The sequence below is a fragment of the Triticum urartu genome, chromosome 4, assembly GCF_003073215.2.
Source record: "Triticum urartu cultivar G1812 chromosome 4, Tu2.1, whole genome shotgun sequence".
In the NCBI taxonomy this organism is placed as follows: domain Eukaryota; kingdom Viridiplantae; phylum Streptophyta; class Magnoliopsida; order Poales; family Poaceae; genus Triticum; species Triticum urartu.
Window position 1 is genome coordinate 458,047,707 of NC_053025.1, and position 15,890 is coordinate 458,063,596.

At 45.4% G+C, this 15,890-nt stretch overlaps 3 protein-coding genes across 4 annotated transcripts; 1 reads left to right on the forward strand and 2 right to left on the reverse strand.

Moving 5' to 3' along the window:
- The first annotated feature begins 1,610 nt into the window (after nucleotides 1-1,610).
- LOC125552049 lies at nucleotides 1,611-4,589 on the forward strand. The gene is made up of 6 exons (XM_048715509.1): nucleotides 1,611-1,890; nucleotides 2,836-2,992; nucleotides 3,589-3,670; nucleotides 3,757-3,804; nucleotides 4,012-4,112; nucleotides 4,199-4,589. Exons 1-6 carry the CDS (start codon nucleotides 1,728-1,730, stop codon nucleotides 4,329-4,331), a joined length of 684 nt encoding a protein of 227 aa, XP_048571466.1. The 5' UTR covers nucleotides 1,611-1,727; the 3' UTR covers nucleotides 4,332-4,589.
- A 223-nt stretch (nucleotides 4,590-4,812) lies between these two features.
- On the reverse strand, nucleotides 4,813-7,773 carry LOC125552048 (protein IN2-1 homolog B-like). 2 transcript variants are annotated; one of them, XM_048715506.1, is made up of 10 exons: nucleotides 7,640-7,772; nucleotides 7,451-7,525; nucleotides 7,106-7,166; nucleotides 6,898-6,981; nucleotides 6,697-6,795; nucleotides 6,492-6,600; nucleotides 6,329-6,405; nucleotides 6,134-6,241; nucleotides 5,670-5,747; nucleotides 4,813-5,063 (listed from the first exon to the last, which is right to left on the reverse strand). In XM_048715506.1, the coding sequence occupies exons 1-10, from the start codon at nucleotides 7,660-7,662 to the stop codon at nucleotides 5,058-5,060; spliced, it is 720 nt and encodes a 239-aa protein (XP_048571463.1). In that variant the 5' UTR covers nucleotides 7,663-7,772; the 3' UTR covers nucleotides 4,813-5,057. The 2 variants fall into 2 exon arrangements, with proteins under 2 accessions (XP_048571463.1, XP_048571465.1); XM_048715508.1 differs by lacking the exon at nucleotides 4,813-5,063 and having other exon boundaries at nucleotides 5,684-5,793; nucleotides 7,640-7,773.
- Nucleotides 7,774-8,325: 552 nt separating this feature from the next.
- Nucleotides 8,326-10,489, reverse strand: LOC125552047 (protein IN2-1 homolog B-like). Its single transcript, XM_048715505.1, has 10 exons — nucleotides 10,282-10,489; nucleotides 10,069-10,143; nucleotides 9,885-9,945; nucleotides 9,646-9,732; nucleotides 9,439-9,537; nucleotides 9,228-9,336; nucleotides 9,061-9,137; nucleotides 8,854-8,961; nucleotides 8,629-8,709; nucleotides 8,326-8,543 (listed from the first exon to the last, which is right to left on the reverse strand). The coding sequence occupies exons 1-10, from the start codon at nucleotides 10,305-10,307 to the stop codon at nucleotides 8,535-8,537; spliced, it is 732 nt and encodes a 243-aa protein (XP_048571462.1). The 5' UTR covers nucleotides 10,308-10,489; the 3' UTR covers nucleotides 8,326-8,534.
- Between the last annotated feature and the right edge of the window lie 5,401 nt (nucleotides 10,490-15,890).

Here is a 15,890-nt window from a genome sequence, read left to right on the forward strand (position 1 = left end):
AAGAGAGGAGAGGTGGCCAGGGCTGGGCCGCGCGCCCCTCCCCCCCTAGTCCGAATGGGACAAGGAGAGGGGGCCGGCGCCCCCCTTCCTTCTCTCTCTCCTCTTTCCCCCCTCCCGAATCCTATTCCAACTAGGAAAGGGGGGGAATCCTACTCCCGGAGGGAGTAGGACTCCTCCTGACGCGCCCTCTCCTGGCCGGCCGCACCCCCCCTTTGATCCTTTATATACGGAGGCAGAGGGTACCCCTAGACACACAAGTTGATCCGCGTGATCATATTCTTAGCCGTGTGCGGTGCCCCCTTCCACCATAGTCCTCGATAATATTGTAGCGGTGCTTAGGCGAAGCCCTGCGACGATAGTACATCAAGATCGTCACCACGCCGCCGTGCTGACGGAACTCTTCCCTGACACTTTGCTGGATCGGAGTCCGGGGATCGTCATCGAGCTGAACGTGTGCTAGAACTCGGAGGTGCCGTAGTTTCGGTGCTTGATCGGCCGGGCCGTGAAGACGTACGACTACATCAACCGCGTTGTGCTAACGCTTCCACTGTCGGTCTACAAGGGTACGTAGATGACACTCTCCCCTCTCGTTGCTATGCATCACCATGATCTTGCGTGTGCGTAGGAATTTTTTTGAAATTACTACGTTCCCCAACAGACGTCGACCAATAACTTGGACGAGCTAGCGAATAGCGATTAGCCAGCACTATTGTTGTCCGCTGCAGCGTCTGCACCGAGGCCGTACTCGCCAGAGATGAGTCCGATGATCGAGATTGAGTAACCAATCGCATCGAGACGGGCGGAGCCACTGACGCAGGCGAGGGCAAGGGTTGATTCGATGGACTCGACCTCGGTGACGCGGCTGACGGCAACGTCTATGCGTGGGTGGTGCTCGAGTGCTAGGAGGGTGGGCGCCGGAGTTACCGGCGTCGGCGCCTAGCTGGCGCGGCGGGGACGTGGATTGTGAGGGAGGAGGAGGAGAAGTCGGGCCACAGTCGTGGGAGGAGGCGGTCGCGTGGTGGAGGAGGACCGAGATCGAGCTATGAGGGAAGGTTTGGGCGTGGCTGTTGGCTAGTAAGACGAGGGACGGCGGTGACAATTTTTCTCTGGAGAGATATGGGATTGGGAGGAGCGAGGGGGTTGGGCCTTGGGCGTGGGACGTGGATTCCTGATCGTGGCTGCTTTTTTTATTATATCGTGGCTTTTTTTCCTTTATTGTGCGTGGGTAGAGCAGGATTCCGAGGAGGACGGGTGAAGGGAATAAGGCGATCGTTGGATGATTTGAGGTCGAACCATCACGATGTTTGATTCTTCTTTAATAGTAGATTAATGTAGGCTCAGAAGAACCGACTCACGCGCACACACGTACACGAGTCCGAGTCAGTGTCCGACACAACCATCAACTAGCGTAATTAACTTGACTAACCTCCTAGTCCAACACGCGTATAGGAATCTGTTTCCTATTCGGGAGAGAAAGGTGGTAGAAGAATCAAGGGAAATGAGCCTCGGTATTCGAGATTGATGCTTTTTTTGTGTGCTTAGTTGCAAAGCCCGCTAACTATGACCAAGCACAAAAGCCCATTTAGATAGCTGGGGCCGAATGGAGGGTAAGCCCGTGATACGTTGCTACAGCGTGTCAGTGAAACCCATCTCGGGTCCATTCGCATCGTTCTCCCGAAACCCAGCGCCCAACGCCGCCACTCCTCCGCCGCCGCGTAACCGGAGAGATGTCGAGGCTTGCGGCCGCCGCCCTCCGCGGCGCCCTCACCGCCTCTGGGGCGCGCTCGTGCTCGATCTCAGTGGCATTTCCCTCTGCATCCTCTCGTCTCTTCTCAACTGACGCATCCGGCGCCGTAGCGGGATCACAGGACGACTCATCGTCCGGCGAAGGTAGCTCCCGCATCCCTGTGCTGTGATTCTCGTGAACTTGTGGGTATTCTCTCGTATGCTAGTCTGTTTATTCTTCTCCGGCGAGGTCTAGCCGTTTAGGGTTTAATATTCTGTTCCGCTTTAGAAGGAGTGGCGGAATGTAGGATGACGGACCATGTAGTTCATTGAGGTATGGTGGAACTCTGTTCTGACGGAGTTCATATTTTTGTAATCTGTTGCGAGCATCTGAATTTAGGGTGTCAAACGTTTGGAATGCGAATCAGAAATCCTAAAATACGAGATAGTGCTGTAATCTTACTGAGAACATTAGTTGGTTATTCGTGCCGTGTGAAAATCAGTAGTTGTTTTCGATTGAGAGGGATTTGGCCCAGTCCTCCCTTTGATTGTGATTGGAAAGGAGGTATTGGGTTGGATTACAGTGCATACAGACAAGTCTGCAAGGATGACCATTTTATCTCCTTAAGTTATGATCATGATACCGAGTCAATTCAAGGTTCTTATTTGTAGCTTTATGCCTTTTATGATTCCTGCATGTGACTTTCGAGACATTATTTTTTGGATCTTTTTATTTCTGCTGAAGAGAAGATTGTTTTCACATTCTTGAACTGATGTAAATATCAACTGAAAAGGTCATTTGCCTTTCTCATGTACATTATTATAACTGAGTGGTCCTTCCCATGAGATCTTGAGGATGATTTACTGTTTATCTGCTGTTAGATTGAGTGTTCTTCGTTTGGGGGCTACTCCACTATCCTATTGATACCCGGAGCTAGTTGTACACTATGTGATTTGTACTGTCTTTTTGGCAGTAGTTATGCTGTTTTGCACTATGTGGAATCTTTAGAGTAATTTTTTTTCCATGGTGTAATATCTTTGCAAACTTTGTGATTCTTATATTTGAATACCATCATGGTGTACATTTCAGTAACACTTCTACTGCAACAGGCCATACCTATGGAAGGTTCTACACTAATATTTCTGGTGTCGGCCGTCTTGGCAAGAACATGCTGAAGACTGACATTATCCATTACCTTGACCAATGTGAACTGTCACTGGATGATGTGAAGATTGATTACAACAAGGGGTTTTATCCCATGGGCGCGTACGGTTTATTTTCTGCTCCCTAATTCATCTATGTATCTTGTTTTTACTTGAGCTTTTGGCTGCATATGCATGAGTGGTTTCTTCTAATGTGTATTACTGAAGTCAGTAATGCTCAGGAGTCTACAATTGGGTTTAGCAGCTCCTTTCAAAAGAAATAGCCTTTTAGGATAGCAGTTGACATGTGATCCTTGTTTTGTGGTTAAGGCATGAATATTATCATAAGTATTTAGAAGCCTTGTCTATACTTAATAGACTAACTTGTTTCCAAGTCCTTTCATGATCTTTTCATGCAGTATGCTAAAGTAATTGTTTATTTATGTTCTGTGTGCTAGCATGGCATTCACATTTCACTTTTCTGTGTTGCTCGAAATGCAGGAAACATAGTTTCTTCTTATTAATGTCCCTTCGTGACACTAACCAAGCCAGTCTTAACACACATAACTCATTTCCTCGTATATAAATATCCATCTTTATTAAATGCATGGCATGTCATGTTTAATTGCTCTGTCATTTTAAAATTGTTATGGGTTTGCAGCTAAATATAGTGTTCTCTTACTGATTTATTAATGTGATTATCAATGTGATTTTGATCAGATTATTGAAGTTTCCTTCGGTGGAATCATTTGAGAAAGCAGTCAGGCAAACAATTCAGGGTCGCATGTACAGGCTTGAGAGGGTAAGGCGACACTCTTTTTATCAGTTATCTCATTTGGTATTAGTAATTTCCAGTACACTGATATGTATTTTATTTGGATATAACAGGTGAGTCCTGATGAGTGGGAACACAAGATATCTTTGAATGGAAAAGCTGTAAGTGATAGATTTGCTTTTAAAGTTTGGTATGTGTTACAACTATTGACCATGCAAATCCCAATAAATGCAATAAGGAGAAGAAGCCCTCTTTTTTTTTTCTTTCAATTTCCAGTTTAATTGATGCTAATGTTGTTGAGATCCATAATGCAGCTATTGATGTTTTCTAGTTGATTTACTTTGTTTTTGCTGTTTGGGTCTATCCAGGTACTGTTGCAAGGAGTCCCTCGAAACGCTCAAGTTGATGACATAGAACGTTTCTTGTGCGGCACTAACTATGAAGCTCCTCCATTTGAAAACTCTATCAGGTAATACTTTTGGGCGGCGGTCCTTGTTAGCCAGGATGTGATTAAGTCCATTCATCCTTGTCTGATTCCACCAATGGCTTGTGCAGAGCTGGGGTCCCCGAGCCTGTAAGAATGGTGCTGGTAAAGTTCGGCTCGAGGACTGATGCAACCAATGCCTTCATTGCTAAAAACAAGGGTTTCTGTCTGAACAATCCTGTTACCATGCGGGTTATTCAGTAATCTATCAGGTCTTATCATGTGTGTGTCACCTCCTTCCAATCAACCTAGGATCTGAAGCCCATCGGCGCATGTGATAGAGATGTGTACGCTCCATTCAACCTGATTTATTATGGGTTTTCTCTGCCACTTTATTGTACCATTTTCGTTGTCAACCTGGACCTTGTGCTCGTGCTTAGGTTGCAGGTTTTCCTGCGACGACAGAAGTAGCTAAACGAGTTAATCTAATAAATGTTAATACACACCACTTTCTTGCTGGCACCATGGTTGTATCATTATGTTGCTTAAGTTGCTGTAGAAAACCAAAAGTTGCAGCCATTGCAGCTGGATTTCTGGTGCGTTTGAACTGCGTGTTGCTTAAAAATACACGCATTGTTGGGCTGGGAAAATTTTGAGGTTGTTGCATCTTCCATTTGGTTCTAGATGCTGATATCCTGGGCATTAACGTGCGTATGCTGTGCTGAGAAGATATGTGGAGAATGAATGCAAAGAAATATGTTCTTCATTGGCTCTCAGTATTAGTACAACGAACGTTATGAAACGGAAACGACTGGTAATAGTAGGAGCGTCTGTGACTGGCAAGAACAACTTGGCACCCAGGCAAAGGCAATTTGTTGTTTATTCGACGCAACTTATTTGCGTTATAGTACATAGCAATTTATTGCGCTCGCAGCATGCATTGGCGATGCTTCATCAGTCATCAGCCGATCCAAATCCAAGAGAAAACCCTTATATCTGCACGTAAAAACATCAGCACTCCATCAGTAAAACAGCAGATGTCACCATGACTTGTTTAGTCCTGCAAGTAATATTACCTCCATCCCGGATTACTTGGACGGAGGGAGTACTACTACAACTACTTCCTTAACGAGATCGGGGCGAAATCCCTTTATAATCATAAAAAGAACATGTAAAAAAAATAGTCCTATGATATGACTAAAAAAACACTGGTGGATGAGCAGGTTAAACCTCCTCTCACACCACTAGCATAGTGTACTTTACTTGGTTAAGGCAAGACTTCCATAAACATTTTATGTGATACTACAAAATCATAATTAGTACAACTCTCTTCTCAAATGTAAGATGTTTTAGCAGTTTAATTTAAACTGCCAAAACATCTTATATTAATGAACGGAGGGTGTAGTAAGTACTTTCAAATAAGAGTCGAATGATCTCTATTTGGTGTGCCATGCTAAAACTACATACTAGTAAAAGCATTTCTATCATTCTTAACCAATCAAAATCCTTAGCTTGTATGTCTGGACTGAGCTGGTATTTCAGGCGTGAGATCATCATCTTTATAGCATTGACACATAGTTAATCGTTGCTAGAACGCCTTACCCCGAGCTTCTTTGTGAGAGCAAGCAGTTCTTGAGGGTCGTGCTTGGTCTGCGCATACGCCGCAATTCCGTTCATTTCCTACACATGTTTCCAGTTCTCATGAGTAAGTTCCTATACATAGACACTGAAAGATGCGAAAATTACATATGGAGCTGGGGCTCCATGGAGCTCTTAATTCAAAAAACAATTTTTGAAGTTTAAAAAGTTTCAGGAAAAATACACATGTACGCGGAGATGTACTCTACATGTTTGTACATATTCATGAAATGTGTCAAAGATTTGAGCTACCAAAAAAGAATGAAAATTGTTGATTTTTAGAACATGCATTATTCACTATCAAATCCATGATTTTTTTGAAGCTCACATCTTAACGTATTTCATCATGAAAATTTAAAAACATGTAAGACTACATCCCTATGTGCGTCAAAACGGTACACTCCTGAAAGATGTCGTGTTCTTGCTACCTTGATGAATTTCTGCATGTTAGGCCTTCCTGCCGTGGTATCGTAGTTCTTTATGTTGGCAAAGAATACTTGGAATCCATCAACAAATGGTGCATATGCGATGTCCACCTGTTTCCAGTTCCAAACGACGTTAGTTCTTTAAATTGCCAAATTCTAGCTGATATAAGGGACCGAGGATGGTCTGTGCAAAATTACCAGACTGAACTGGCCGAGAAAGAAAGGCCCATCATCAAATTTTGAAAGGGAGGTTTCTATTTTGTCCAGAGCAGCTTCTATTGACCAGCAACGAATCACATGTTAGTAATCAGCATGAATATATATTTACAGTTGAATTTCGACGAGTGTTCTTAGCTCTTGCCAGCATCAGCAGTCACTGCCCCCTTGGCGGTCAATGCCGACATCATCGCTTGATTGAAGGTGTCTGAATAAGCCAGCAGTTCTTCTGCAAGCCCTTGCTTTTCAGGATCCTAAGGTTCATCAATATTTTTATAAGAATCATGAGGTTGCCAATGACCAATGGGTAGTGCATGCTATTGCAGCCTTTAAAGACAAAATGAACTCACATCAGGACTCAATTTGGGGCCTTCGAAATTGCTGTCTATGTACTTGATCAAATCCAAACTCTCTCCTATCATTTTGTTGTTGTGCTCTAGGCAGGGTACCTTGTCGGGGGGAAAAGGAACATCTTAACACTCGATAAAAGAATGTTAGGAGTACTTTGACAATCTAAATAGGAGACGCCATGTATTTTAGTCTAGCCATACCTGATTCTTGGGGTAAATCTTTCTGAGCCACGCTGGCCTATCCGCCAAATCGATGGGGACAAGCAAGATCTTGTGCTGCAAACCCTGGTACCGTAAACAAATCGAATTACAAAAATCACAACATGGAGTGAACCTAACCAAAGAAGACAACTCATATGGAGAGAAAAAGAGCATCGATCATCGGAAGATGAGCTCGATCGGTTGGTACCTTGCAGTTCCTCGCGATCCATGCTCGCTGCGCATATGGGCAAACGTACGCCATGTACAACCTGTAATCCCAGCTTCTCACACATGAGCACAGAGATATGTCAAAACGAACATGAACATGTAGATATCGGTGCCCGCAAAGAGGAACATGCAGAGATGTTGAGTGAGCTTAGGGTGCTACATGTTTGAGGAAAGGAAGTTTCGGAGAAGAAAGCAAAGCAGTACGTACTCCCTCCGTTCGGAATTACTTGTCTCGGAAATGAATGTATCTAAAATTAAAATACGTCTAGATACATCTATTTCTGCGACAAGTAATTCTGAACGGAGGGAGTAGTAAGCAGACGACCTGGTTGCGCCATCGTAGAGAGGTGGCTGCTGGCAAGCGGGTGTCAAGGTAGGCGGGAGAGCTTCCCCTGCAAACCTACAGATTTTTCATAGAGCGATCAGCGAGCAAGCGATCATGGAGTAGAAAATCCATCTAGTGATCACGCGCGGCAGCAGAGTAATTTTAAGCAGGGAAGGAACTTTGCAGTACTTGCTTGCTGGAGACGCTGCCATTGCGACGCACAAAATGTACTAGTATACATTTTTGTAAGCGTATATAAAGCACTTCCACTGTGCGGACTGGTAAACGGAAGTAGGGCTGATGGAGAAGTACGAAGAAAACTTTGAGGGAGCACAGACGTCAGCTGTGACGGCCGAGCTAGCGTGGAAGAAGAAGAAGAAGAAGAAGAAGAAGAAGCGAGCGGTAATGGCTGAAGCCATGTCACGGCGGTTGGTGCCACGATATAGGCCGCACATTCGCCGGAGACAATTAGTCGGCATCGTACTATCGGATGGTTGAAAACATGCCGAGGACACTGACTTTAACTCGTTTGGACAGTGACTTTGGTCCGCAGCTCTTCGTTATCTCCCTGGAGCTCGTTGAACGTACACGCCAAGCATTTCACATTTCAATTAGGAGCCTCGTACGGGGAAGAAACTACGAGGCACCGACATAGAGCGATTAGGACAGGTTTGTGGCATCACCATTATCAGATATGAACTGATTAAGTACGCATTCCCACCACGCCCGAGCGAACGCATGAATGATGAATCTGTATGTAGTCGATACTGCTAGCAACCCCTTAATATGTATGATCAGCACACGTGTGGTGTGGACAACTAAAATTGATAGGAGTAAGAAAGGAGCACCGGTTCATTAAGAAAAGTTCACGAGCATTCAGCACAACTCAGAATGATCATCCTTTACGAGACAATAAAAGTTTACAATAAGACCCAGTTTGTCTGTTTATTCTCTATATAAAAGCATGGCCTATATGCATGGCATGCATCTTTTATTCAAAATATATTGCAACACCCCCGAGTCTAAATCTGCTATTCTGCAGCGATTCCCTGGCATGCATATTTGGTTATCCTTGGTCACATCTTCAAGCAATCTGAAAAGTTAAAATTAGCGTGTAAGTTTTTATCGGGATTGGAAGATAACACGAACCGATGCCGAGATATAAGGAAACATCGTACCCCAAACTTCTCCTTCATTTGATCAAGTAGAAACTGTGGGTCCAATTTGGTCTGTGTATATGCGTCGACCTTGTTCACTTCCTGTAACATGCCGAATTGGAGAACTGACATGAGATTGAGTTGCATCAGAGTGTACTAGGGGTATGTTACACTATACAGTCTTGTCAGAACAACTCTTCCAAACAATGTGAATAATCTCATCTAGCATCAACCTGAATTACTTACCTCAATGAATTTGTGCAGGTTGGGCCTTCCCTTGGCAAGATCATCCTTCTTGATGCCAGAATAGAATATCTGAAACCTTTCGATGAATGGTACATACGCAATGTCCACCTAAAAAAAATCACAACAAACTACAGTTCTTTTCATAATTCTACCAAATTTGGGCACGGCTAAGGGAAAAGGAAAGGATTCCCAGGTGGAGTGACATACCAAACTGAATTGGCCAAGGAAGAATGGGCCATCGCTGAACTTCCCCAAGGCAGCTTCTATTTTATCCACAGCAGCAGCTAATGGAAGACATGACATGAGTAAATTAAATTATGAGTATAAAATGCAAAAAAAAAAAACTCAAACAAATATTGGTGTGCTCCTTTTACCGGCTTCATCTGACACATCTCCCTTGGAGCGTAAGCATGAGAAAAATGCACTATTAAACCCATCGCTGAACGCAAGCAGTTCCTCAGCAAACTGCTTCTTTGCAGAATCCTACCAATTTATATGAACGCAAACTTTAATACCACCGACAAAATTTTGCACCGTTTAACAAACATTGCACATATGAAGACTCATTGGATATATCTGCCTTACATCAGGCAGCAATGCTGGGCCATCAAAATTGCTGTCAATGTACTTGACCAAATCCAAGCTCTCTCCTTTCACCTGGTTGTTATGCTCCAGGGCAGGCACCTGCCAGATTATAAAGGAAGCGTGCATGAATGAACAGAAATGATAAACTGCAGTAAAAGATTCTTCTTGTACATACAGGTGAGAAGTAAAAGAGATCAATCATACTACCTTGTTCTCCGGGTAAACTTTCTCCTTGTACCAAGCTGGCCTGTCCGCCAGATCTATGGCGACTACCTTGATCTTGTCCTGTAAACCCTGGACAAAATAATACAGAAAGAAGATTCAACTTAGCATAGGACCACTGAAGGCATACAAAAAGAACTAGCACGAGCTAACAAAATACAAGACCGCTGAGCTGAAAGTATGGGCTGCGTCTGTGAATCAAAGAACACTCCCACTAGCACTACCTTGCAGTTCCTGGCAATCCAAGCGCGCTGCGCGTACGGGCAGTGATATGCAAGATACAGCCTACACCAAGCAAATAAAATACCAAATCACCCCTTGATCTGTGCAGAACTGGAAAGTTGTAATCAAGAATACAAGATACACCTGCAGTGCAATTTGGTTTCTTGCTGTGTGGTTAGATTTTACCTGGTGGTGCCGTCGAAGAGCGGAGGGGGCTCGGAGGCGGAGGTCAGTGGAGGGGGGAGATCTTCCTTCGGGGAGCTGCGCATATGTTAAATTACAGAAAGGCACACGACGTTAGCAAATCGAGTAATTTAGTCGAGATCCGGAACGGCCAGAGCGCCAGGCTACATCACTGCACAAACAAAGATACTGTGCCTTGCTGCTTCGCTCACTCACATGATCGGTGGAACGGCGGTTGCCATGGCGACGGTTCGGGAGGAATGTCCCGGCGGTGCTGGGGGGCGGGAAGGTGAGAATGGGAGATCGAGGAGGAGGCAGGCGTCGGCAGTGGTGACGGGCAGCAAGGCAAGGGGAGGCGGGCGAGTGCAATTATTCACGGCAGAGCAGGCATCAGCAGAAATGTGGACCCGGGCAACGTGTTTCACGTGGATGGCATCTGCACGCCGTGCCGTACACTGAGGTGAGGTCCCAGGGAACCGATGCAAGCTGCTGGTAACTGATGAAGCTGCAAAAGGGATTGGTCACCCACTCCCGTGTGGTAGTGTCTACAGGGATTACTCAACCTCAACCTTTTTTTTACCCGGAAAAAACAAATGTACATATTTTTTTTTGCGGGTGAAATAATTGTATTACTCAACTCACCAAGTCCTTACAATTATGAGCAGCTAGCACGACAGACTCATCAGGGCAGAACCTACCCAAATCATGGTTCTCCGTTCAGTACGAGCAAAATTAGCTAGACTATCACTAACTTTATTTTGTGAGCGAGCTACATGAGTAATACAACATTCACGAAGATTCATAAAATACCTAATCTCCTTGATAAATGAAGTAAAGATCGATCTATCTGTTTCCTTCGCCTGGATAAGCTTGACTGCAACAATTGAATCCATCTCAATGATAATTGGAAAATCACTTCTCTAAATGGCAAACGAAAGGCTCTCCATGCAAGCACACAATTCCGCTTCGAGTGCATCTCTACAACAAAATAGTTGTATGTGGGAAGAAAAGATAATACTGCCCATGTCATCTCTGAGCACTATACCTGCTCCAGCTAAGCTGTCCTCAACTCCTCATCATATGATCCATCAGTATTTAATTTGACCCAACCAGTTTGAGGCAAAATCCACTTAGCAGGTGTCGGAGACGTAATCACATGTGGTCGAACCAGAAGTTTATCATATGTGACAATTTGCTTCCCTTTATTGGAATCGGGTGATAGGTCCAACTTAGATAACTAACAAGAAAACGATTGGAGGCTTCCATAGGCGGTGGTGGCTTGTGATGAATGACCTCATTACGGATATGCCACGCTCGCCAAAGTGTCATCAGCACCATACTTTGCCCAATGTCAGAAAGGGGTTCTAAAACATAGAGTAGCCATTCACTTCCATTGTTCTAGATAGAGGCTAGGTTCGGCATAGTCCAAACATTAGACATGGTATTCCATAACTCACGTGATAGAGGGCAGCGGCATAAGGAATGAAAATTGTCCTCCGATACAGCGGAGCATCTCGAGCATAAATCATCAATCTCCAATCCCCTGGTAAACCTCTTTTGCCAAGTAGGGCGCGAGTTAGTGGCCACTCTCCACGCAAAATTCCATACTGTCGGAGGTACATCACATGACCAGATCAACTTCCAACAACTCCTACTCCCATCAGGTCTAGAACTAGAGTCAGTGGACGCCTCTGTGTGTGCCTCATCGAAAGCCAAATTGTAAGCACTCTTGACTGAGAAAATTATGTGGTTACCTGGACCCCAAGCGATCGTGTCCTCCTCTAACCTTGGAGAGGCTCAAATTTTGAGGATTTTAGAAACATTTGCAGGCAAAAAATATTTCTGAAGTAGTCCATGATCCATGCCCCGTTATCATTGAGCAGTTCAGACACAAAACATATTCGACATCTACCCTACACCATGATGGGCCTATATGAGAAAGGCCTCGGGGGAACCCTAGCTCCCTCTGCCGCCGGCCCTCCTTCACCCTCCCACCCCCTCGCCGCTGCCGAGGGACACAGCCGGGCAAAGCCCGGGCAGTGCCGGTGGTGGCGGGGCCTCTCCCTGGCGCGTCTCTCTCTCTCCCCTGGCGGCGGCGCGAGTTCTTCCGGTGGCGGCTTGGCGGCGTGGCGCGGCGGAGCTCCGGCGATGACTCGGTCCTACGGCGGGGTGGAGGGCAGGGCACCGTCCGTGGTGCCGCCTCCGCGGCGGCTGCGGCTTGGGGCCCTTGACCCCGATCCATCTGGTGGTGCTTGGGTCTGGGCCATGGCGGCTAGCGAGGCGTGGTGTTCATCGGGGCTTGTCGGCCTCTAGGCACCATGGGGGTGCCGGTGGAGACGCATGCCCGGCGTGGTGACGCTGGTGGACGTGGTGGTCATCTTCTTCCAGAGATGGCCGGCCAGAGGCTTGGTGATCGGATCTCGAGATCCATCATCTAGCCCCGGCTGCGAGTAGGGGAGACATGGTTGCCGGTGAAAACCGAGCCGACGGCAGGCGATGGCGGCGTTCTCGCCGTTACCTTGATGGAGGCATCATCGTGTAACTACTGTCGACCCACTCGTGCTGCTCTGGGGGAAACCCTAGAATCTGGTGTTCCAGATCGGACGATGGCGGCACTGCGGTGTCGTTTCTCTTTTAGGAGCATCATTTGTGGAGCAGCGCTGGAAGTCAGAGGCAGGAGGTGGAGCGGCTTCGTCTTGCACGGAGCTTCAGTGGAGATGTCAAGTCATGCCTGACCGACAGGTGCTACGCTTTTGTCATACCTGGTCGGCAGGTGCTACGCACGACAGATTTTCCAAGGACTTCAAGCTGTGTCGGCTGGTGGTACTTGGCAACATGGCGCTGAGGTGTATCAGTGGCAACCACGACGCGCTCAGCTGTTTGCGCGCAGGGAGGAGGTGCCGTTGGGCGCCGTGGTGGCGTCGACGATAGCTAGACTGAGCAAGGTTGATGCATCAGTACAGTTCTGAAGATGGAGCGATGGCAGTTGGCGGTGGCGGCCTCTGAGAGCACGCCGGACCAGTGTGTGCCCCAAACCTGGCAAGTGACTAAGTTGGGGTTTCAGGTCTTAGATGTTAGGCTTGGCTGTGATGTCTGTTTGGTATTAGGCCCAGGCTATCTGCGCCCCTTCATCAACTGGATAGGTGTAGTGACAGTTTGTTGCTTAGATGGCGGCTTTAGTCTTATTATTGTATGACTTTGTAAGGTCTTGTGAAAATAATTAATAAAGTGGCCGTATGCATCGCCCAGATGCAGAGGTCGGGGGTCATCCTCCTTTTCTTAAAAAAACGAGAAAGGCCTCGGAATCCAGTTATGACGCCACACGCTTATGCTCCTGCAGTTACCAACTCTCCATACAATACCCTTCTTCAAAAGCTGGAGACCATAACTTATTGCTTGCCATGTAGACGATGCATTACTAGTAAAAAAATGTATCCTCCAACTTCCCCTTCGAATAATATCTAGCTTTCAAAACTCGAGCACATAGGCTATTGGGATCAGAAATTAGTATCCATGCTTGTCAAGCAAGTAGAGCTTGGTTAAAGAGACGGAAGTCTTGAAAACCAGCCCCACCCCTATCCTTTGGTTGCATTAAATCGCCCCAAGCACGGCAATGTACTTTCCTCTTACCATCAGCAAAACCCCAATAGAAGCTTCTCATCATCCTGGTGAGTTCATCACATACCGAGAATGGCAATTTGAATACACCCATGATATATGTCGACAATGCTTGAGCAACCGATTTGATAAGTGTCTCTCTGCCAGGCTGAGCAAGAAGTCCACCCCTCCCCCCACTAAATTAGTTATTTGGTCAACCTCATTTGCAAATTTTGGAATCTTCCTTTAGACATTCGACCATCAGGAGTTGGAAGACCCAAATGTTTCTCCTCGAAAACCGAAGTAGTAACATTCAAAGCCTCTCTAACTTCCTCATGCATGAGAACATGGCCTGAACTACCAAAGAGTATTGAGCACTTATTAAAGTTTAAACTTTGTCCCGTTGCATTGCTATAAAGACCCAGAGCATGTTTAATTCTTTCGGCTTGAACACGAGAAGCCTCAAAAAATAACATTGTATCATCAACAAACAATAGATGAGAAATACCAGGAGCTCTTCTGCATACCTTAATAGGCGTAATTTCATTCTCCAAAACACTATGATTGAGAATTGGAGATAAACCATCAGCCACAAACAGAAATAAAAACGGGGAGAGAGGGTCGCCTTGCCGAAGACCACGCGGCGGTGCAAATTAATCCAAGAGGGTCCCGTTTAATTTGATAGAATGCCTCATCGACGTGACACAAGACATTATCCACTCCACGCAATGGCGAGAGAAACCCAACTTTTGCATGACCTGCTCCAACTATTACTCAGTCGCATTCCCCCATGTTGGCGTTCCTTTGTGAGACTAGACAGAAAGGAACAAAGATGAGAAGGATTCGTTCTCGGCTTGGTCTAAAGGTTAAATTGTGTAGTGATTGATAGACAGATTGGACAAAAATACAAAATAAAATAAATAAATTAAAATTACACCAATGTATTATTAGGATTTTAAATATATGATAAAAGTAGACCTGGGGGTCATAGTTTTCACTAGAGGCTTCTCTCTTGAAAATAGCATAATGTGGTTAGATAAATTACTGTTGGGCAATTGATAGAAAAGCAAACAATCGTGACGATATCCAAGGAAATGATCATGTATATAGGCATCAAGTCCGAGACAAGTAGACCGAAATGATTCTGCATCTACTACTATTACTCCACACATCAATCGCTATCCAGCATGCATCCAGAGTATTAAGTTCATAAAGAACGGAGTAACGCCTTAAGAAAGATGGCATGATGTAGACAAAGTAAACTCACGCATGAATAATCCCCATATTTTTATCTTAATGACAATGATACAAATACATGCCATGTCCCTTTCTGTCACTGGGTTTGAGCACTGCAAGATCGAATCCATCACAAAGCACCTCTCCCATTGCAAGAAAATTAATCTAGTTGCCCAAATGAAATCAATAGATCGAAGAGAAATACGAAGCTATAATAATCATGCATAAAAGATTTCAGAAAAACTCAAACAATATTCATGGATAATCTGATCACAAACTCACAATTCATCGGATCCCAACGAACACACCGCAAAAGTGATTACATCGAATAGAACTCTAGGAACATCGAGGAGAACATTGTATTAAAGATCAGAGAGAGAGAGAGAGAGGGAGAGAGAGAGACATCTAGCTACTAACTATGGACCCGTAGGTCTGTGGTAAACTACTCACACATCATCGGAAGGGCAGTAAGGTTGATGTAGAGCCCCTCCGTGATTGATTCCCCCTCCGACAGAGTGTCGGAAAAGGCCTCCATATGGGATCTCGCTAGAACAGGAACTCGCGACGGCTGAAATAGTATTTTGGTTGGCTCTTTGTTGGTTTCCCGATTTTAGAGAACTCATAGAGGCGGAGTTAGGTCAAATGGAGCCACGTGGGCCCCACGAGCCACCAGGGCGCGCCCTGGTGCCTCGTGGGCCACTGCTCCATCTTCTGGCCCTCTTCCGAAGCTTCTAGGGTCTCTTATGTCCAGAAAAAAATCTCCAAAGAGTTTCGTGGCATTTCGATTTCGTTTGGTACTGATATTCTGAAAAACCAAACACAGGCAAAAAAACAGCAACTGGCATTGGGCACTAAGTTAATCGGTTAGTTCCAGAAAATGATATATAATTGCTTGTAAGTGCATATAAAACATCCAAGATTGATACTATAATATCATGGAACAATAAAAAAATATAGATACGTTGGAGACGTATCAAGCATCCCAAGCTTAA